General features: G+C 42.7%; 1 protein-coding gene across 2 annotated transcripts in view; it reads left to right on the forward strand.

Moving 5' to 3' along the window:
* Positions 1-22,243, forward strand: part of PASD1 (PAS domain containing repressor 1) — an 80,737-nt gene that overhangs the window by 53,917 nt on the left and 4,577 nt on the right. For both annotated transcript variants that reach the window (XM_075573311.1, XM_075573313.1), the window contains 8 exons: positions 6,438-6,544; positions 9,510-9,657; positions 11,892-11,973; positions 13,438-13,561; positions 14,681-14,787; positions 15,967-16,053; positions 16,806-16,964; positions 20,767-20,955. In XM_075573311.1, coding sequence (XP_075429426.1) covers positions 6,438-6,544; positions 9,510-9,657; positions 11,892-11,973; positions 13,438-13,561; positions 14,681-14,787; positions 15,967-16,053; positions 16,806-16,964; positions 20,767-20,955 — 1,003 coding nt within the window. The remainder of the gene's footprint in view (positions 1-6,437; positions 6,545-9,509; positions 9,658-11,891; positions 11,974-13,437; positions 13,562-14,680; positions 14,788-15,966; positions 16,054-16,805; positions 16,965-20,766; positions 20,956-22,243) is intronic.

A 22,243-nucleotide genomic window follows, 5' to 3' on the forward strand; every position in this document is an offset into this window, starting at 1 on the left:
CAAAAGTTGAACAGCCTGTTCTAGAAATTAAATATCAGCGTGCTCCCCCAACATGTGGGACTTCTTCTCCAATAATAAACAGATACTAGCTTTACCTATTTTAAGCATTGTCACTGTTCTATTTGCAGTTGTCTTGGGGTGTACACCACCCCAGACCAAGATGTTTGGGTCGTCGGCATTCCGTTTTTCACGCACTCCTATATAGTTTAGGTTTGCCGTATTATTTTATCATTGCTAGGTGCCAATATAAAAGTAAGTTGTAGTTGAAGGACCCCACCAGTAAGGAGCATATTTACAATCACAATCTGGATACCTGCAGGATGTGAGACTTCAATAAGCTGGGGGAGCCGCCTGTGTAGAGAGGGGTGCATTTTTGGACGGAGTTGGAACGTCCGGTTCCATTGTTCCTCGGATTTCCGCGGATCAATCACAAAAAGGGGCGATTCGCGGTTTGCAGATTCTCTAATGATTATTACCAATACTCTCTGTGGATTCCGCAGCCCGCGGATGATTCGTGGTCTCCAAGTCCGTCCACGGGTTGTGTCCAATGGATGAATCCGAACGAATTAAAACCCGACCAAATCCGTTTGCAGATTTTACACCGCGAAGTGGATTTTGGGTTTAAGATGCGAAAAAATCCGGAGAAATGGATTTGGGTGGATTCACCCATCTCTGTGGATGCTCCATTGAGGGCTTTCTGCGTTTACTGCAAAAGGGTTAATTATGTTGAATGGTGTAAATGGCTCAGACGACCTCCTCACTCGGCATTGCAGAGGACCATCAGTCTGAAACCCCCTACATCGGTTCCCTCACCTACATACATGTGAAAGTTGATTGTTTTCAAGAATTCCTGCTTTTTCGTCCAACCATTTCTTGGGGTTTTATTGTCCATACATTTGCTTTACAGTCGGTTTCCGTCAAACTGTTGGAAATGACACTATGTATTAGGTGAAACCTACGCTGGGTTTATTTTCCTCATGGGTATTTATTTGTCTGCACATGGTTCGCCCACCTCCTGTCAGATTTCTCCGACAGCAAGTCTTTTTCTCTGAGGAAGATGTAACATTGAGAGTTGATATGTAATTTGCAAATACCTTTGCTTTGTTACATTCACACGTTCTTTTACGCCATTTACCTTAACCCAGGGGTGCTCAAACTCTTCTCCTTGCGCCCCCCTGCCTGCTCTCGCCCCCTGCTGGCGTCCTTCGCCCTTGCTCGGCTCCTGCGTCAGATTACGCAGAAGGGTCATGTAACGTCATGTTGCCCACCCCTCTCCCAGAAAATTTCACGCCACCTGTTTGCGCACCCCTGTTTAACCCATTCTCTGCCAGAAGCACCCACAATGCAGAGCGATATGCTGGTATTGCCTCTCACTACAAATAATTGGCTCACCGTCTGTCCATAAAAGAAAATGGCACGTGGCACGCTGAGTAATGTCCACGTAAACATATCATTACTGCAAAGAAAAAGAACAAAAGGTTCAGACAGCAAATAAACTGATTATTAGAAAAAAAACTAAAAAGTACAATTTAGCTGGTAGCCCATTTTAAATATTGACTTCGCTTTGCAGCAAATTTGTTGACGCAATGCTTCAAAAGTAATTTTTGCTGCCAAAAAGTAAAAGAAGTATATATATATTTTAATAAATATATATCGTGTACACGCTTCACATATCGGGAGAGAAGGTATCTTGGCAGAGCCCCATTAAGTAAATATGGTCCATGGTGTCTTGACACCATTGTTTAACAAAGGATACATATTGAGGGGTAATCAGCATTATTATTATTATTATTATTATTATTATTATTATTATTATTATATCGGTATTAATATGACTATATCTTCATGGAATGTAAATATACATACACTAACACTAGCCATATTATTAATGGGAGAAACTGTGTTTTGGGGAAAGTATTTCCATGACCTCATCAACAATTACAGTATTGGTTGTCCAAGTTCTAAATCCCAAATATTGTTGGCAGAAGCGTTTCACTAGAGTTGTGTAACTTTGGGTTTCGGTTTGTGTCCTGCAGATCTTAGAACTCTGCTCCCTTCCTCTTTTGATTTCTTGGTTAGATTATATTCTAATCTCCTATAAAGTAACCCCCTTATCAGGTCCTTGCTGTGCAAAGTACTACAGACCTCTTTGTCACTGAAAGGGTCTGGTATAGAATGCCAGAGCAAAGGTATTGGTCAATAAAAATAGATGGCAGCTGGAGAACAATGGCTTTTGGAATTACCCATAACCCTACCCCGCCTCCTTACCCCTCACCTCCTCCTCCTTACCCCTCACCCCTGCCTCCTTACCCTCACCCCCCTCCTCCTTTACCCCTCACCCCTGCCTCCTTACCCCTCACCCCTGCCTCCTTACCCCTCACCCCCTCCTCCTTACCCCTCACCCCCTCCTCCTTACCCCTCACCCCCTCCTCCTTACCCCTCACCCCTGCCTCCTTACCCCTCACCCCTGCCTCCTTACCCCTCACCCCCTCCTCCTTACCCCTCACCCCTGCCTCCTTACCCCTCACCCCTGCCTCCTTACCCCTCACCCCCTCCTCCTTACCCCTCACCCCCTCCTCCTTACCCCTCACCCCCTCCTTACCCTCACCCCCTCCTCCTTACCCCTCACCTCCTCCTCCTTACCCCTCACCCCCTCCTCCTTACCCCTCACCCCCTCCTTACCTCTCACCCCCTCCTCCTTACCCCTCACCCCCTCCTTACACCTCACCTCCTCCTCACCCCCACCCCCTCCTCCTTACCCCTCACCCCTCCTCCTTACCCCTCACCTCCTCCTCTTCCTTACCCCTTGCCCCCACCCCCTCCTCCTTACCCCTCAGCCCCTCCTTACCCCTCACCCCCTCCTTACCCCATCACCCCGCCTCCTTACCCCTCACCCACGCCTCCTTACCCCTCACCCCCTCCTCCTTACCCCTCACCCCCTCCTCCTTACCTCTCATCCCCTCCTTACCCCTCACCCACACTTCCTTACCCCTCGACCCCCCCCCTCTTACCCCTCACCCCCTCCTTACCCCTCACCTCCTCCTCCTTACCCCTCACCCCCTTCTTACCCCTCACCCCCTCACCCCTCTCAAAGCACTGCAGACATGTCTGATAGCAAAGGGCTTAACAATATTTTGCGAAAACCAAATAAAGAGCGGAAACTGACCCAACCGATGGCGTTTTACGAGTGCGGGTGTTTTGATAACAGAGACCCCGGGAAGGGCGCCATAATTACACGTTATTGGTGTTTGATATTTTCTTCCGTATAAGCAAATAAAAAAATTCCCCAAACACATTTCATCACTTTTCGCTTCCTGTTCCCTGCCTATAATTCTTGTTATCATATGATAATTAGCGCTGCTCACCATCCTTCTGTCTGTTTAGTTGGCATTGGCAGCAGGCCACAATTTTATTAACCTCTTCACTACCTGGAATCTGGCAAAACAGGCTCCCTGACTTTTCACGAATTAAAAAAATAAAATGTCAATTATAGCCTTAACCTGTATATAGCCTTAACCTGTATATAGCCTTAACCTGTGTGGAACATGTATGTATACATATGTAGCCTTAACCTGTATATAGCCTTAACCTGTGTGTAACATGTATGTATACATATGTAGCCTTAACCTGTGTGTAACATGTATATATACATATGTAGCCATAACCTGTATATAACATGTATGTATACATATGTAGCCTTAACCTGTGTGTAACATGTATGTATACATATGTAGCCTTAACCTGTATATAACATGTATGTATACATATGTAGCCTTAACCTGTGTGTAACATGTATGTATACATATGTAGCCTTAACCTGTGTGTAACATGTATATATACATATGTAGCCTTAACCTGTGTGTAACATGTATGTATACATATGTAGCCATAACCTGTGTGTAACATGTATGTATACATATGTAGCCATAACCTGTATATAACATGTATGTATACATATGTAGCCATAACCTGTGTGTAACATGTATGTATACATATGTAGCCATAACCTGTATATAACATGTATGTATACATATGTAGCCTTAACCTGTGTGTAACATGTATGTATACATATGTAGCCATAACCTGTATATAACATGTATGCATACATATGTAGCCTTAACCTGTGTGTAACATGTATGTATACATATGTAGCCATAGCCTGTATATAACATATATGTATACATATGTAGCCTTAACCTGTACATAACATGTATGTATACATATGTAAATGACCAAACGGAACCTCTTTGTTGTGTCGTCATTTAAACTTGAAAAATTAGAGCAGAGGTGGCCAACTCCAGTCCTCAAGGTATTAAGGATATCCCAGCTTCAGCACAAGTGGCTCAGTCAAAGACCTGTGCTGAAGCAGGGATATCCTGAAAACCTGACCTGTTGGTGGTCCTTGAGGACTGGAGTTGGCTGCCCCTGTGTGAATTGTTAATAATTCTCCTGCTTTCTGCTACCATGCAAACCTGTCCTAAGCCTTAATAATCCTTAATAAATATGGCGGTTAATTAGTGGGTAAAGGAGGTAAAAGGGCCGTTAGTTGCAGGCGAAGGATTAAAAACAAATCCCCTGACCTCTTGGGAGAAAATAGTTGAAGCCCCATTTTCATTTTTATTTCATTTTGTTTAGCAGCTGTGTACAGATACTGTACCTGCTTTAACAATTAGACGTTCAAACGACCGGGCGCTAACGATTATTAGTGGATTTTGCACTTGCTAAATCTTCCCCAAATAGCCGGTTATCCAGATACGACCTCCATTAAAGAAGCAATCCAAGAGGCAGTAAAAAAATTTTTTTGTTTTTATATGTACAGCCTTTGATTACCCTTATTGAAAACTAATTACCTAAGCTGCCGATCGATCAGCACAGATCCTGCTTCCCAGGTTTCAATAAATGGCTGCCTTTAGTTTCACCAATCCTTCCGTCAGTGTAACTTAGCAGCTACAATGTATTCTTATATTACTACGATAACATTATCTATTGTTACAGTGTGCTGCTCAAACTGCTGGAAATATTAGCAACAAATTATCACAAACAGAAAAGTATTGCAAAGATCTTGCACTGCTGGGGAGGTGTGCTAATTCCTGCTATAGAAATCAAAGGATGCTCAGAATATTAAAACTTAAGTTGAATAATAATAATAACAATAATAATAATAAAATGTAGTATGTATTACTAAGATTTATTTAACAGATTTATTTAAAAAACACGTGGGATATTGCATGAATTGCTCCTTTAAGGCGAAAAAACAAGCAGAATAACCTGTTTCACAACGCATGCGTTATCTCTTTTACCACTGTATTCAACAGTGCTACTCTTAACTAAAGCGCCATCGGTAACGGGAGCGGTAACGACTGCTCCATCTGTATATAGAAGTTAGGCATTCACACCGGGTGTAATCCATTAAAAATGAATGGACACACTGCGCAAGTCAGATCACCTAATGATGGATTATGTGATGCTTCCCTAATCCCCGCATCTCGTTTAGATAGACTTTATCAGCGCTTAAAACACTGTCCACTTCAAACGTATCCTCGCGGTTGGGGAGTGCGTTTGATGGATTAGCCGACTATTGATGTTGGTATTGATTTCATGGCACGTTTATCATGCAGTATTCTCCCTCAGCGGCTGATGCATAATAGTTTGTAGACTTGTGAGGTACATCATGTTTCTTCCAGTAAATAACCATCTTAATATTTCAAGTGGCACATACAAAGAGATGCTAATCAGAAGAAGTCATTTCCTCTGTCTTGCGGGACAGCATCCATTGTGCTGACAACCAGTCTCTTCTTGCTTTGCTTAAAGGAGGAATGCAAGCAATATTCTACGTGTCTTTTTTCTTTTAAACAAATCAGTTCTGTAGTATTAGATATAGTTACTACCTTTTTTTAATTTTTAAATTGAACTCTTAATGCCATTTTTAATGAGTCTTTATACTGAGCAGCCAGCAGGTTTTTGCCCACCTCCCCAGCAGTGCAAGATCTTTGTAACACTTTCCTGTTTGTGATAATTTGTTGCCAACATTCCCAGCAGTTGATCTGCAAACTGTAACAATAGATAATGTCACCATAGTAATATAAGGATACATTGTTGCTGCTGAGTTACACTGACTGAAGGATTGATTGACACCGAAAGGCAGACATTTAGTGAACCCTGAGAAACAGGATCTTTGCTGATCGATCACGGGAGAACTAATCGATCGGCAGCATAGGTAATTAATTTTCAATAAAGGTAATGAAATGCCGCATATACTCAAACAAAATATATATATTTTAAAGCTGCTTGGATTTTTAAAAACAGCTCGACGGTTCGTCCGAACTTCCCTTTTGATATTTTCCGTTGGAAACAGTCTCTTTTCGTGTGAACACCACGTTCCAGGCAGTGCTATGAACAGCTGCTGTGTTCATTGACCTTTCTCCTTTATGTTCCAGGGCCCCACCTATAATCGGCTACTTACCCTTTGAGGTCCTTGGGACATCAGGTTATGATTACTACCATGCAGATGACCTGGAGCTGTTAGCGAGGTGCCATGTACACTGTAAGTCATTCCCCCCCCCCCCCCCCCCCCCATTACTCACTTAGAAATAAGATTGTGCTACTTTTACATTGTATTCAGTAAAGCTTCAGTCCTTTCGGGAATAGATTTGGGGAAACACAGAGGAAACCGGGTATCCCTGTAAATATCCAGCACTTAGGTCTCGGCTCAATATATTGTAACGCCTCTTCTCCACGGAGCAGCATATTGCTGCTTACACAGTATTCCGTCCTGCAGAATTTTGCAGGTACGAGTCCTTGCACAACCAGCTTACAATCTAATTGTATACAACAAAAGACAAAAATACCCAATGCTACATCCAATATGACAAAATACATAGTAATTAAATACTTCAATGTTAGTATTCTCATGAGTAAGGGTCATTTAGTTAAACCCTTTGGCCAAAGCATTATAAGCCTCCCCCCACCCACTTTTTAAGTAGCTGTTTTTTTTCATGTTCCTGAGCAGGACTGGTCCAGTGGACCATTCTCCCTCCAGCAGAGGTAACTGAGGATTTCCTTAGGACCTGCATACTGGTCATGTCGTGATGTGGCAGCAGACTCATAATGCTTTGGCTGCAAATATAGCACATTTCAGCTTCGAGGACCTCCCGATTCCTTCCTATCCTTAAAAATGAAAGGGGGGTGGGAGACATTTCATGCGTACCGGTCGGTAATATTTATATTGCTACCAGCCTACTGAGGAGCTGACAATTATACGCAGTCTAAGAAGTCCTTATTCTACACATCAGACGCTCACCAGCTTGAACCCAAACAGCTGGACACACATTTGAGTCAAGTTCTTCATTATGAATCTAATAGTTTAAAAAAAGATTATGGGGCTTATGCAGAGAGCATAGATAAGGAAATAGCGCCATCTTCTGGCGAAGAAAACTAGCCAGAAATCCTTAAACTCGGGAGAAAATGGCGCGATTTTTAAAAGTGGCCAGAAATTTTTTCAGAGGTGTAAAAGTCGCCAAACTCATGGCGAGAACCTGGAACTCGCCATTCTAATATAGCGTGCAATGCAAGGAGGACCTAATCGCTGGAACACGCCATTCTGACCTATAATATGGCGTGTTCCAGGTCGCCAGAAAACGTTGGCAATTTTACTACTATCTGCTAACAGAAGGTAAATGCGCTTTCTGCATACGGCCATAATTTATGCCAAATATGTGGCTATGTTATTGCCGTTTTCAAAGCAAATCACGCTCCTCTCTGCATAAGCCCCTATGTTTTAGGACTTTTAGCTAGAGGTGGGCGAATTTTTGCGGGCGAATTTGAATCCGCAGCGGATCGGTCAGTTCCTTTGATTCCGTGGATTTCAGCGGATCATTATCAAAAAGGGCGATTCGCGTTTTGCAGATTTTTAAATTATTATTACCACTTCTTAAGAACCACGCTAACGGAATTGCTGAATCCACGGATTGGATTTTACCAATCCGTCCGCGGGTTGTGTCCAATGGCGTTTTTTTCATGAATCCGCGCGGATTAAAACCGACCAAATCCGTTTGCGGATTTTACACCGCAGAACGGATTTTCGGGTTGAAAATGCGAGAAAATCCAGCCAAGCGGATTTGGGCGGATTCGCCCGTCTCTAATTAAAGCAACATCACAATAAAAAGAAATCAAGGAAATTCCCATGAGAATGTAACCACCACATTAGTCTTTAACCTGTTAATTACCAGCGGGCCTGCAGCATAGTATTGTGGCGTTGGCAGCATATTGCCAATCCGGTACACCGGGGGTTCTTCAGGACACTTCTGTATTGTGGGCTACTTTTTTTTTTAAGGCGTCTGACACCCCTGGATATCATCTGTGGCGTCCCGCAAGGCTCTGTTCTGGGGCCCCTACTCTTCTCAGTGTTCATCAATGATCTTCCCACAGCTTGTCAGGAAGCCTCAATACACATGTATGCAGACGACACAATCCTATATGCACACAGCCATAGCCTCTCTGACTTTTTCAGACTCGAAAACTGGATTTCCCAAAACAAACTGTTTTTAAACACTGACAAGACTGTAACAATGGTGTTTGGGACCAAGACTAAATTTTTAAAGCTTCCAGCGACTGAGCTCCTGATTAGAACCAACACTAACAGCACCCTAACTCCTGTTACAAGTTTTAAATACCTGGGCATATGGTTTGACTCCCACTTAACATTCGGGATGCACATTGATACCCTGACAACCAAGACCTATGCCAAACTAGGGGTACTTTACAGGAACAAATCCTCCCTAAGTCTCCTGGTCAGAAAACGTATCGCACATCAGATGCTAATGCCAATTATTGACTATGGAGACATAGTATATGGCTCAGCACCTCAAACCCACCTTAGCAAACTTGACACCCTCTACAATTCAATTTGTCGTTTTGTTCTCCAATGCAACTATAACACACATCACTGCGAAACGCTCAAAGAACTAGATTGGTCATCACTAGAGTCTAGGCGCAAAGTTCACCTTTCCTGTCTTGCCTTTCAATTCTTTATGGGCAAGCTACCAAGCTATCTGAACAAGCTCCTCACCCCTACCACATGCAGCACCTATCACCTGAAATCAGACTCCAAAAGACTGTTCATGGTCCCAAGGCTCAACAAAGTATCCGGCCGCTCCTCCTTCTCTTACCGTGCACCCCAAAACTGGAACAACCTACCAGAGACTCTTACATCCACCACCAGTTTAAGTTCTTTCAAATCTAAGGCTGTCACACATTTTAATCTGGTCTGTAACTGTTTCATACGCCCATAATATATATTATCGTTAACTGTGCCCGCAATGTCTTGTCTATAATGTATACTCTGCTCATTTATGTAACTGTACTTGTAACCATGTATTATTTGTCTTAACTCTGTGCCCAGGACATACTTGAAAACGAGAGGTAACTCTCAATGTATTACTTCCTGGTAAAATATTTTATAAATAAATAAATAAATAATTCATCTTGTTTTTGTTTTTATTGTAATTCAGTGATGCAGTACGGGAAAGGAAAGTCCTGCAATTACAGATTCCTAACCAAGGGCCAGCAGTGGATCTGGCTCCAGACTCACTACTATATCACATATCACCAGTGGAATTCAAAGCCGGAGTTCATTGTGTGCACACACACGGTTGTTAGGTAATACTTTCTATTCCATTATATTATACATACTTTTCTAGATGTAACGTTCGCAACAATTCAGCACAACCTCACGGAAAGTCCCATTCAAGTCACTTAGACTGTCCAGCTTGCGCCGTGTAAGTCACTGTCGCACTTTATTAAATAAGCAACCTGAAGGTATTTCTGTCTTTGAAGATAGCAGTTTCCATCTGCAGTGTATAGCTCCCTCTAGTGGCATTGCTCAGACATTGCATCCTTTTCAGTTTTATTAGTGGTAATATTTGGGCTCTTATTGCAGCAGATATATTATTCACTTAGGGAATCGTCTGAAACAACGAAAAACTTGTCCTGCACAGCTTACCATTTATATATATATATTTTAGTGCATAAGTAAATAAGATGGTGCGCCCACGATGACCAAAAACTTTGCACTTATACTAGGTTTTCACACTTTAATTGTAAGCTCTTCGGGACAGGGACTCCTTTTCCTAATGTTACTTTTATGTCTAAAGCGCTGATTCCCATTATGTTATACTATTATGGTCCATGTATTAATGCTGTGAAGTGCTATATACATAGATGGGACTATATAAATAAAGAATTACATGCATACATACACACGAATATACATATGTAGTCCATGTCCCCCCCCCCCCCAGACACAGATCGTGCCTCTATGGCGTATTGAGGGCTGGCTACATGTGTATGGTGGTGCATACCTGCTTGGAACAGGAGGGCCTGAGTCTCCCGCGTTGGTGTGGGGGATAACAGGGCCAGGCTTCTGGGGTAGATGCCTCCATTCTTTAGTGGTTGTGGTGCAGCGCCTCCATTCTCTGGCGAAACCTAGGGGATAGGTTGGAATCTTCCCAGAGAAAGGCCTGGTCCCAGGGCGAGAGATTCCAATCTCACACAGTCTTATATAAAACAGCAGCAAGTCTTTATTGTCCTTTAGCAATGACACAACGCACTTATGCACAGCGGCACACAGCAGTTCATATATCAGCAGTGTACTCCAATTGTATACAGGGGTCTTCCCTCCTCTCCTCCAAGTTGTACCCTAGCAGGATGGGCTGTAGGGGGGCATCAATACCCCTTGCACCCACCCAAAGAGTATATCCTCTGGGTGAGGCTGGATGTTCTTCCCCTCACCCCCTGAGCAGGGTGAGGGGCATTAGTCCACCTCTATAGTTCTGTCCGCTCTACTCAAAGGGGCTCTGAGTATCTCTTCCAAGCACCGTTCTCACTCTAAGCCTGGCTTCTCCGGTCAGACATTCCGCTCGGCTAGGTCTTACTCCAATTCAGACCAGCACTTCACTCCTCAGCTCCCAGAACATCTCTATCTCTCTGCTCCAACCGAACTCTCAGACTGACTTCTTCTGTCACCATACAGAACTGACACTCTGCTCTCCAGATTCTGACACACCAGCCAGACACTCCAACTCCACAGACTGAACCAGACACACACACACAGGAAAGCCCACTAAATAGATACAGCCCTGCCCCTTATGATGTCAGCAGGACCTCCCCTCTGTCTCAGGCCTGCCACAGAGTCAGGGACCTACCTCTATCACTCAAGGCAGGGCTTGGTGAGGGGGGGGTGGACCCATGATTACTACTGGCGCCTGCCCTTACCAGGGCTTACTCCAGTAGGAGAAATATATATATATTCTTTGTGTATCTTTGATATATATATATATATATATATATATATATATATATATATATATATATATACACATACACAAACACACACACACACACAAAGGTCCGTCCGACTTGGCCACTCCTTAATATTATTAGTTACAGATTGTCACGTACATGTGCGAGGCATCTGCCTAATATTTCATGCCTTGCATTTTAGACCGAGGTTACAAACTAACCCCACTCGGTAAAGTTGTCTTCCTTATCTTCAAATAAAATGTCAGTTACGCTGTCCCTCCTGTTCATACTGGAAGAGTGGGGTTACCTTAAGGTTTCTCTGCTGAGGGGCTGTATGGTAAACCACACATTGCCTTGTTATTGATCTTCTTAATCTCTGCTATAGAGATTCAAATATTAGAAGAACCCAGAACGGTCCTCTGGGATCATGCACCAATTGTGTCCCCAGAGAGATATGTGGAGTAACGGGTCGGTAAATCTCACCCGTATCAGCAATATTTGACTGTGTTTTTATTTCATGGGATCTTGAAGGATACATGATTTCCATAGGGTTGTACATTAAGTTTTCATTGATATGCTGAATGTTTCTGTAGTTATGCCGAGGTTCGAGCAGAGAGACGGCGTGACCTCGGTTTGGAAGAGACGTCACTGGAAATGGTCGATTCGTCGATAAAGGTACAACCCAATGGCCAACATTTTCTTTAAAGCTGCAGCCCAAGCAATAGCCTACATTTATGTTTTTTTAAATAAATCAGTTCTGTACTATGATAAAATACTTGTAGCATGTAACAAGCATGTTTTGTTTCTATAGCAACCTTTTACAAAGTCATACCCTCTTCCTCTTCTGAAACAGGCTCTGGCACACCCCTTTTTTTAGCCCTGCCCTCTCTCCAGCAGTGAACCAATTGTATCTAATGACTGCCTGGTCACATGATCTTCCCCACAGAACTTTGCATCTTTGGTCCTCTTCTGCTGCACAGACAGCCATTTAGTGAACCCCTGAGCTGAATTTTCATTAACCGGCAATTTAGCTAATTACTTATCATTGTGTGGATTGTATTGATGCACATATTAAAGGGGGAAAAAACCGGCAGCTTGGACTGGTGCTTTAAAGCTGCGCTTCATGCATGTGTGCACCTCTCCTGAAAATATGGGACATGTTATATTGTATATTAATGCGCATCAATATACACATACAGGGGTCCCTGCTCAGGCTGCCCTATCACACACATTATTTATTCACCACAATAAAAGGTTTATATAGTCTCCCAGCTGCCAACCTAAAGCAAGACAAGTACAGCAAAACCGGTCCCTATTTATACAGGAAAAGAAATTAATTGTACTGTTTTCCCCAAAACGTTTGCAGCCAGAAGACTTTAATAAATATCCCTCTGAGTTTCTGTTGTGGTGTCTGAGGGGGAAACAGCAATAATCCCTATGCTGTTCTATCCCTGCCCCTGGAAAACCCTATATACAGTAACCTAGGACACTGGGGTATCTGGGAATGTGGTGTAGGGACTGATTGGGACATCTTTCCCGCCGGCATCTCGCCGCTGCTGCTAAGTTACGTGCATTGTCATTTATTAGTATTAGGGGATAACTTTAGGGTAAGGGGTTTTGGGGGTAAGGGGACCAGGGCTAAGCTTTTTAGGTTGAGGGTTTTTTTGGGCTAAGGTTAGGGGCTTACCTTGGTGGGGAAGCAACCGGTGGCGAGATGTCCCTGTAGCGAGCTGAGTGGCAGTTAGTACAGTATCAGATATGATTAAATTTTCCTACTGACCTGCAAGTGTTTTGGTTAAAAAAAAAAAAATGTTGTGTTTTTCTTTTGCTGGAAATAAAAAACAATGAATCTGCGGACGAGCCTTTTTATTCGAGCTTTGGATCAAATCTTGCTTGAATTCGAATGTTTGTTCTGAAGTTTCACTCGAAATTCCGATGTGGAACCTGCAAACTTGCCCGTCCTCCGTTAAAAGGGTTGGAAGTGTGTAGCAAGTGGTTAAGAAGAAAAGATCTGAAGATAGTGATGGGAAATGCCCTGTTCTCTGCTATCACATTCCCCTGTGTGGCACCATCCCTGCTTCTCTGTATCCCACCGCTAACATGCTGCTTGTCTTCTGTTCTCCGCATCTTCTCTTACAGAGCCAAAACACTTACTTAGACCCCAGACTGTGCACAACTAACCAAGAGACGAGCAGAGAAAGAATGTCCGTCTCATCACATAGCTCCTGTAAATCCTCCCACACGGCTCTCTCTGACTCTGCCTGTATGTATAACATGACTTTATGTGTTACATTAACAATACATTAACCAGTCCTGTAAATAGAGCCTGACCTATTAGCATCGCAGGCTGCTGTTAATGCCAAGGGGTACATTCTATATTCTCTGAGGTCATTGGGGCTGTTTTCAAGTCAACTTTCTGATGCCAGAACGGACACTTTGGAGCATATAGAATTAACCCCTAAATACATGGGCATTTGTTGTCGTGGCATGTGTTGTCGTGGCATGTGTTGTCGTGGCATGCGTTGGTTTGACGTTCTGTACGTGACGCCCGTACTAACCCATGTATGGTGTGAAGCTGTCTTCTCCTTTTCACGTAATGGCTTCATGTCATATTCCCAGGGTCTACGTCCCTGTGTCCCAACTTGCTAATTGCTTATTGCAGTATGATTATTCGCACCATGCGTTGGCGCACATCCAGATTTCCATGATTACGCTGACATGAAGTGGGAAGAACCTGCTTTCGAAGGCGCATTAAAAATATTATCATTGTATTAGTGACTACCATTGCAGTTTTGTTTTTATTCTGAAACAGGGGTCTGTTAATAGTACGTTAATTTGTCTTTTTACTGCTGTTGTCACACGCACATTGCCTTTATTATCAGCTCATCAATAGCGCTTACGTGTTCCCACAAAGTGAGAACATTTTAAATACATTGCTGACTCTTACAGTAATTAAAGAGATGTAAATAAACGAGTCATTTAAAAAAGGAGACAGTTGCTTTAAAGGCGCTTTTAGTTTTAAATGCTTTGCTATGTTTTCTGCATACAGTGGCGGCCGCCTTTAGCCTCCTGCGGCCTTTCCACACGATTTTAAAAATCGCGGGCAAATCGCGGGCTGATGTGGGCCGTTTTCGGCAGTTTTGGGCGCCTGCGGGCATTTTCGTTGTGTAGCGCTAAGCGCTTTCATTGTCTAGCGCTATTACCGCTATCAGGCGATTTCGGGCCGCGCGGACAAGGCCCGTGAGAGACGGAAAACATCCCGAATTTTTTCCGGGGATGTTGGAGATTAAAAGGGGCCGCGACAGTACTTCACACCGCTCCGTATTGCTGATTGCTGTGTGCTCTGTTACGCAGTTATTCCTAACGTGACTTTAACTTCTAGCCGCATCATCTATGAGACCTACAAAAGCTAGCACACCTTCCAGGGCGTCGCTGCCCGTGAACCAATCAGATAAAACCCCAATGAGAATGCCACCAAACACAAACCAGGTATCTTCATGCAATATATATCATTTTATTTATTTATTTTTTACCTTTAATAATGTCTATTTAGAGGCAATCTAAGCAGGTGAGTTTTATTGTGAATGTTTTTTTTTTGATTAACATACGATTAAAGCAGGGGGTCTCTGGAGCAGAACCCCATTAATTTCAGCTCCATTGACCCCCTGCTTCCAGGGATACTTACCTCCGTGGGGGGTGCCAGTAGCCGCTGGGCTAGCAGGGTTCACGTAATCAGGAGCGGCTTCCTATTGGCCCGTGATACGCTGGAGCTTTAAACTTTGCCAAGATCCTGGCACCCCTACGGATGTCTGTATCTTGGAAAGCAGGGGGTCCCCTGAGCTCAAATTAATGGGGCTCATCTCTGGAGACCCCCTGCTTCAAACCTATGTTAAACAATAATAATAATAATAATAATAAATAAAAAATGTGCATGAATTGTTCCTTTAAAACATGTTTTCTCTGTTCAGTCAGCAAGGAAAGGAAAGTTCCAAAAAACGAGCTTGGTTCTCTTTATAAGGTTATTTCGCTTTCTAATATAGCCCCAAAGAACTGTATAGGGAAGCCTTATAAAGAGCAAGAATGCACTGCTTTCTCCCTATTTCCCTTAGGTGCACCCTCTAAGGCCACCTTTATTTATTTTTCATTGCTGAGTGGCGGGCTCCTTTAAGATTATAAAGCGAGCCTTATAAAGAGCAGCTAGCTCATTCAAGGTCTGTTTTGTACTTCTATATAATGTAGTGCTGTGCTGCAAAGCATGTCCATTGTACAGCCAAACACTGCCATGCTAAGTATACCCCGGTCAGTGCTGTACTTCTTAGCAGCGTACGCCCTCGATCTGAACACCCCTCCAGTACTGAATAGGAAGGTAATTATGTGTCTTATTAACACTGGAGTAATGAAAAGAGACCGACAATGTATTGGAACTCCATAGAAATGAATTATTTATAGAAGCAAAACATTACTGCTGGATCCATTACATCATGTTAAGTGCCCTTCAAGTTGGGTTATCTCAAGTTTAAAAGGCACAACCGATTCCAGACAAAAGATTCTGTCCAGCAACCTTGTACCTTGCCTTGGGTTGGAACTAGGATGCTCAGCTGTACAGTGCACGAGATGTAAATCCCTTTATTTGTTGTGTTTCCCACCACCCCCCCCCCCCCCCCCCAGCCTGTAGTAACTCCTCAAACTCCGTCTGAACATCTGTCCAAGCATCACGTGCCGCAAACAACAATTTCAACTCAGCAGAACTTTTTGGTAAGTGTTCGCAAATACGCGAGGTGCACTTATTTAAGAAAACATCCATGAGACAGGCACGGTAAAGATTCTGGACATTCACTGTCCGCAGATATATTTTAAAGTATATTAAATATGTCTGCTGACAAATGAATTGTTGTTGTTAGCAGCGCTGGGATGTTCAACGCCGGTCCTCAAGACCCCCCAGCAGATCAGGTTTTCAGGATATCCCTCAGTCTTCGACTGAACCACTGATTGAGCCACCTGTGCAGAAGCAGGGATATCCTTAAAAACTGACCTGTTAGGGGGTCTTGAGGATCGGAGTTGAGATCCCCTGGTTAGTGAATTCCACGTGGGGAGACCAGGAAGGTTAAAATAGTTGTGCACACGAATTTAAATAATGAAACACTCTCATTTTGGTCCATGTACGTATCTGCTTAACTTCTACCCAATCTGATATTCTCTCAGGCCCAATTCTACTCCTACCACTTACTGTGGAACCGTGGCTATCCCAACTTAATTCTAGGTGTGTTACATGGCACACAAACGGCAGGTGATACAATTAGTGATGCGACACCGTTTAACGCCACGCATACTCAAATATTTTCCATGCCATACATAAATTGCCCTTCTGTATTAACCCATTCCATGCCAGAGAGGCTGACGGCACGTCGAACTGCAGGCCCCATGGTGGGGAACGGGATAAGCAGTTGATTGGTCCTCTGTGTTGCCTGTGTGACGTTCTGATTGGATGGTTGTGTTTTGGTCGGCAGCCTGCGTACCACTACCCTGCCCAAGTAGACATGGTGAACCACTTCAAGGAGCAGCTGGAAGAAAGAACCCGCATATTACAAGCGGACATCCAAACGCAGCAGGAAGAGCTCCACGTCATTAAAGAGCAGCTACAGCTGGTGCAGGGTTCCAACATGCAGGTACCGGAGCTTTCTCTCTCTCAGCCTCTGGGGCCCTTTAGTAGGGTCCCTACATTGCATTTTTATTACACGGGACGCCGAAATCCAATATGCGCCTGGCCGGGCGGGGAGAGACGCGCGCTGAGATAATAAGTAGCGGTGGGAGAAGAAGTAATGCCTATAGGGGCGGGTGTCATGGTATAAAAGTAACACCTATAGCGGTGGGTATCATGGTATAAAAGTAACGCCTATAGAGGTGGGTGTCATGGTATAAAGGTAACGCCTATAGGGGTGGGTGTCATGGTATAAAAGTAACGGATATAGGGGTGGGTGTCATGGTATAAATGTAACGCCTATAGGGGTGGGTGTCATGGTATAAAGGTAACACCTATAGGGGCGGGTGTCATGGTATAAAAGTAACACCTATAGGGGTGGGTGTCATGGTATAAAAGTAACGCCTATAGCGGTGGGTGTCATGGTATAAAAGTAACGCCTATAGGGGTGGGTGTCAGGGTATAAAAGTAACGCCTATAGGTGTGGGTGCCAGGGTATAAAAGTAACGCCTGTAGGGGTGGGTGCCAGGGTATAAAAGTAACGCCTATAGGGATGGGTGTCAGGGTATAAAAATAACGCCTATAGGGGTGGGTGTCAGGGTATAAAAGTAACACCTATAGGGATGGGTGTCAGGGTATAAAAATAACGCCTATAGGGGTGGGTGTCAGGGTATAAAAGTAACGCCTATAGGTGTGGGTGCCAGGGTATAAAAGTAACACCTATAGGGGTGGGTGCCAGGGTATAAAAGTAACACCTATAGGGGTGGGTGCCAGGGTATAAAAGTAACGCCTATAGGGGTGGGTGTCAGGGTATAAAAGTAACGCCTATAGGGGTGGGTGTCAGGGTAATATGGGATGAGCAGGCAGTGTCCTAACTTTATTTTAGTAAGACGACATCTACCGTAAAAAGTAAATATTACACTCAAGTAGAAAGCTATTACCTTTTTCTGGCTGATTTCATTACAATAATTTTACGTTCAGACATTTCACGTCAAGGCGCAACAATACGGGATAATTATGCGTCCCAACAGACCTTTCTGGGACAAGTCCAAGAAATAAGGGACAATCCCATATATACGGGACGCCTGGCGCCCCTACCCCTTAGCTGAGCACCTTTAAAGTCACTAGAGATGTGAAACATTTTCATTGACGTTTGCGAATCCGGCAATTTTTTCTTCTTTCATTTTTTAAGGAAAAAAGTTACAAAAATGGAAAGGTTTGCAAAGAAGCTCACAATGCAATCAGGGTCGCGTTGCCCTTAATATAATGCCATTTCTGCTAAATTCTGTCAAAAGGAGGTGAAATCTGGCAAAATATTAGCAAAATTGGTGAAATTCCGAGCAATGTGAACTTCAGCAAAAACGTTGTGGGTGGTAAAAAAAAGGAAACGTTTTCATAGCAAATTTGGTCACATTAGTAAAAGTCACTATACTTTTAGATTTTAGCAACTTATCTGACCAAATGACAGAAGATATGTATTTACCATCCCGTGGCATCATCTAATATTGATTGGTAATAAACCACAATTAAATAATTACATAGTAGATGAGGTTAAAAAAGACATGTGTCCATCAAGTTCAGCCTATGCTAAATTTAGATGACAGATACTTTATTCTACATTACAGCATATTGATCCAGAGGAAGGCAAACAAAAAACCCCAGTGAAATATCATCTAATGACGTCTCATACGGGGAAAAATAAATTCCTTCCTGACTCCAAATATTGTCAATCAGATTTCTCCCTGGATCAACATCCTGCGCATGAAAAAAATGAGTTGTTTAATAATAATATACCTATTATTTAAAAAAAATAAAAAATAAAAAAAAATATACATTTACAAATATATATATATATATATATACACACAATGTAAATACAACTGTATGCTCATCTGCATGTCTTAGGCAGGTCTGCAACCCCGCCTTTCCCCATTATCACCATCACCCAGCACACAGCACTTCCACTGCAGCAAGGGATTCTGGGAAATGACATGCAAATGAGCCCATAGTGCCACTTTTTGCTTCAAAAAACATTTTTAACATGGTTCCCTATAGGCTTAAGCTTGCTGCATGGTCACAGCTTTGAGCACAGCCAGGGTTAAGGTGCATACCCAGAAAACCACCCACAGACAGCTGTTTCGACCTTAATGGGTCTCATCAGTGTGGGGTTGATTAACTGGGTATGCAAAGTGCTGTGTGCTGGGTGATAATGGGGAAAGGCGGGGTTGCAGACCTGCCTAAGACATGCAGATGAGCATACAGTTGTATTTACATTTGCATATTTGCTTTGCTGTGGAGGGTTTTTGTCACTTTTTTTACTCACCATAACTTAACTCAGTATTATGGTTGGCCTATCCTTTAGCTTCTTTGCATACCCAGTTAATCAACCCCACACTAATGAGACCCATTAAGGTCGAAACAGCCGTCTGTGGGTGGTTTTCTGGGTATGCACCTTAACCCTGGCTGTGCTCAAAGCTGTGACCATGCAGCAAGCTTAAGTCTATAGGGAACCATGTTAAAAATGGTTTTTGAAGCAAAAAGTGGCACTGTGTGCTCATTTGCATGTAATTTCCCAGAATCCCTTGCTGCAGTGGAAGTGCTGTGTGCTGGGTGATAATGGGGAAAGGCGGGGTTGCAGACCTGCCTAAGACATGCAGATGAGCATACAGTTGCATTTACATTTGCATATTTGCTTTGCTGTGGAGGGTTTTTGTCACTTTTTTTACTCACCATAACTTAACTCAGTGTATATATATATATATATATATAGTATATATATATAGTATATATATATATATACTATATATATATATTATATTATAAATATATATATATATATATATATATATATATATATATATATATATATATATATATATATATATATATATATATATATATACTCTGTCATTTAGGTTATGGTGGGTAAAAAAAAGTGACAAAAACCCTCCACAGTAAAGCATAAAGCAACTGTAAATATTACTGTATGTTCATTTGCATGTCTTAGACAGGTCTGCAACCCTGTCTTTCCCCATTGTCACCCAGCATACAGCGCTTCCACTGCAGCAAGGGATTCTGGGAAATGACATGCAAATGAGCACTCAGCCAATGCATGCTGTTTTAAACACAGCTTTTAGACAGAGGCTGGGATGCATGCATTGGCTTGAGGATTGGCTTGTGTAATACAAGCTTGAGACAAAAGGTGGCACTGAGTGCTCATTTGCATGTCATTTCCCAGAATCCCTTGCTGCAGTGGAAGCGCTGTATGCTGGGTGACAATGGGGAAAGGCAGGGTTGCAGACCTGTCTAAGACATGCAAATGAACATACAGTAATATTTACAGTTGCTATATATATATATATATATATATATATATATATATATATATATATATATATATATATATATATATATATATATAGTATATGAAAGTATGTATGTTTGTGTGAGTGGGTTTATTGGCTTTGCATCTCATCCCAGGCTACGTTTAAAAGCTGTGTTTAAATCAGCATGCATTGGCTTAAGGGTTTTCCATGCAATGTGGACTTGAGACAAAAGGTGGCACTGTGTGCTCATTTTCATGTCATTTCCCAGAACCCCTTGCTACAGTGGAAGCACTGTATGCTAGGTGATAATGGAGAAAAAAAGGGTTGCAGACCTGGCTAAGACACACGTGTGTGTGTGTGTGTGTGTGTGTGTGTGTGTGTGTGTGTGTGTGTGTCCAATTAACACTGAACTTAATAAATAATAACATGTTTTCTCTCTTGAAGATGATAATGCAGCAGCCGAGACCTGTGGCCTTTAATGCTGTGCAGCAGCAGGACCCGAGGAGGACGTCCCTTCAGCCCAGTGGGGTGAGCAGGCAAGGTGTGGATGTGGGAAAGAAGTCTCAGGCGACGATGAGTTCCAAACGGTTCTGCGGGTCTCAGAACTCCTCCGAGAACCAGTATGGGACGCAGGTAATAACAATAATAATAATAGCATGTTCTTGTATAGCGCTGCTAGTTTTACGTAGCGCTTTACAGAGACATTTTGCAGGCACAGGTCCCTGCCCCGTGGAGCTTACAATCTATGTATTTGGAGATAAAGTGACTTGTCCAAGGTCACAAGGAGCCGACCCCAGGAATTGACCCCAGGCTTCAAACTCTCAGTGCCAGACAGTGCCTTTACTCGCTGAGCCTCTCCCTCTCCCAATAATGATGCAGTTGAAGCAGAACTTGTTTCCTCCTATAATATACATTATCTTGGGTTGATTTTTAATAGCTTTGCGATAACCATGTCTACAACAGTGGCTGAAATGACAGCACAATGGCTGCAGAGAACCAGTACTTTTTATTTTTTTAAAAAGAAGAAAAAAAACAGGAGTAACACTATTTTTTCAAGAAAAGGAATTTATTAAAAAAAAAAACGGCTCTCTCCCTGGCTGGTTCACTGACCTATTGTGATTTGTTAGTTTAATAAAGCGGTTAAAGAAAAAAAAAAATCACACACAAGAATCATTGTTTACATTCCGCACTCAACTTGGCGACATCACGTAACAGAATCCCAAGCGACCAACAGAGCGGAAATAATACAAAATAAAACATCCCCCAACCCTCGTCTGGCAAAAAATCTCCCCGCGACCATGCGTTTAAGCGCTAAACGGGTCCCGATGACTGAATCATTTTTTTTTTAAAAATCAGCCTAAATATAAATCCTCATTACTCGCTTCGTTGCCAAATTCTACTAAGGTTTAAACCACAAACAACTACTGAGGAGAAATTAATGTTGCCGGGGGTCTCCTGAAAACAGCAGTAGGTCACCAAAAAAAATATATTTTTTGGTATCATTGGACTGGGAGTTTGAGGTTTTTTAAATCGGGCACAGCACCACTTGTTTTTGTAATACTTCATGCAAATATGCATATATATGTGCAGGATTCACTAAGTCAATGGCGGTGAATGCAGGATAGAGCTATAGATACAGTATGATATCCCCTTACGTACAAAGTTACACAGTTACATAATAACATAGTTGCATAGCTACATAATAACGTAGTTACATAGTAGATGAGGTTAAAAAATGACATACCTCCATCAAGTTCATCCTATGCTAGCTTTAAACGACAGATACTTTATCCTATATCTGTACTTACAATATACTGATCCAGAGGACGGCAAACACAAAACCCCAGTGACATACTGTATCATCTAATGATATCTCAGAGAAAGGGGGGTGGGAGGGAAGTCCTTATTAGAACTTAATGCG

Source organism: Ascaphus truei, chromosome 16 (assembly GCF_040206685.1).
Source record: "Ascaphus truei isolate aAscTru1 chromosome 16, aAscTru1.hap1, whole genome shotgun sequence".
Taxonomy (NCBI): domain Eukaryota; kingdom Metazoa; phylum Chordata; class Amphibia; order Anura; family Ascaphidae; genus Ascaphus; species Ascaphus truei.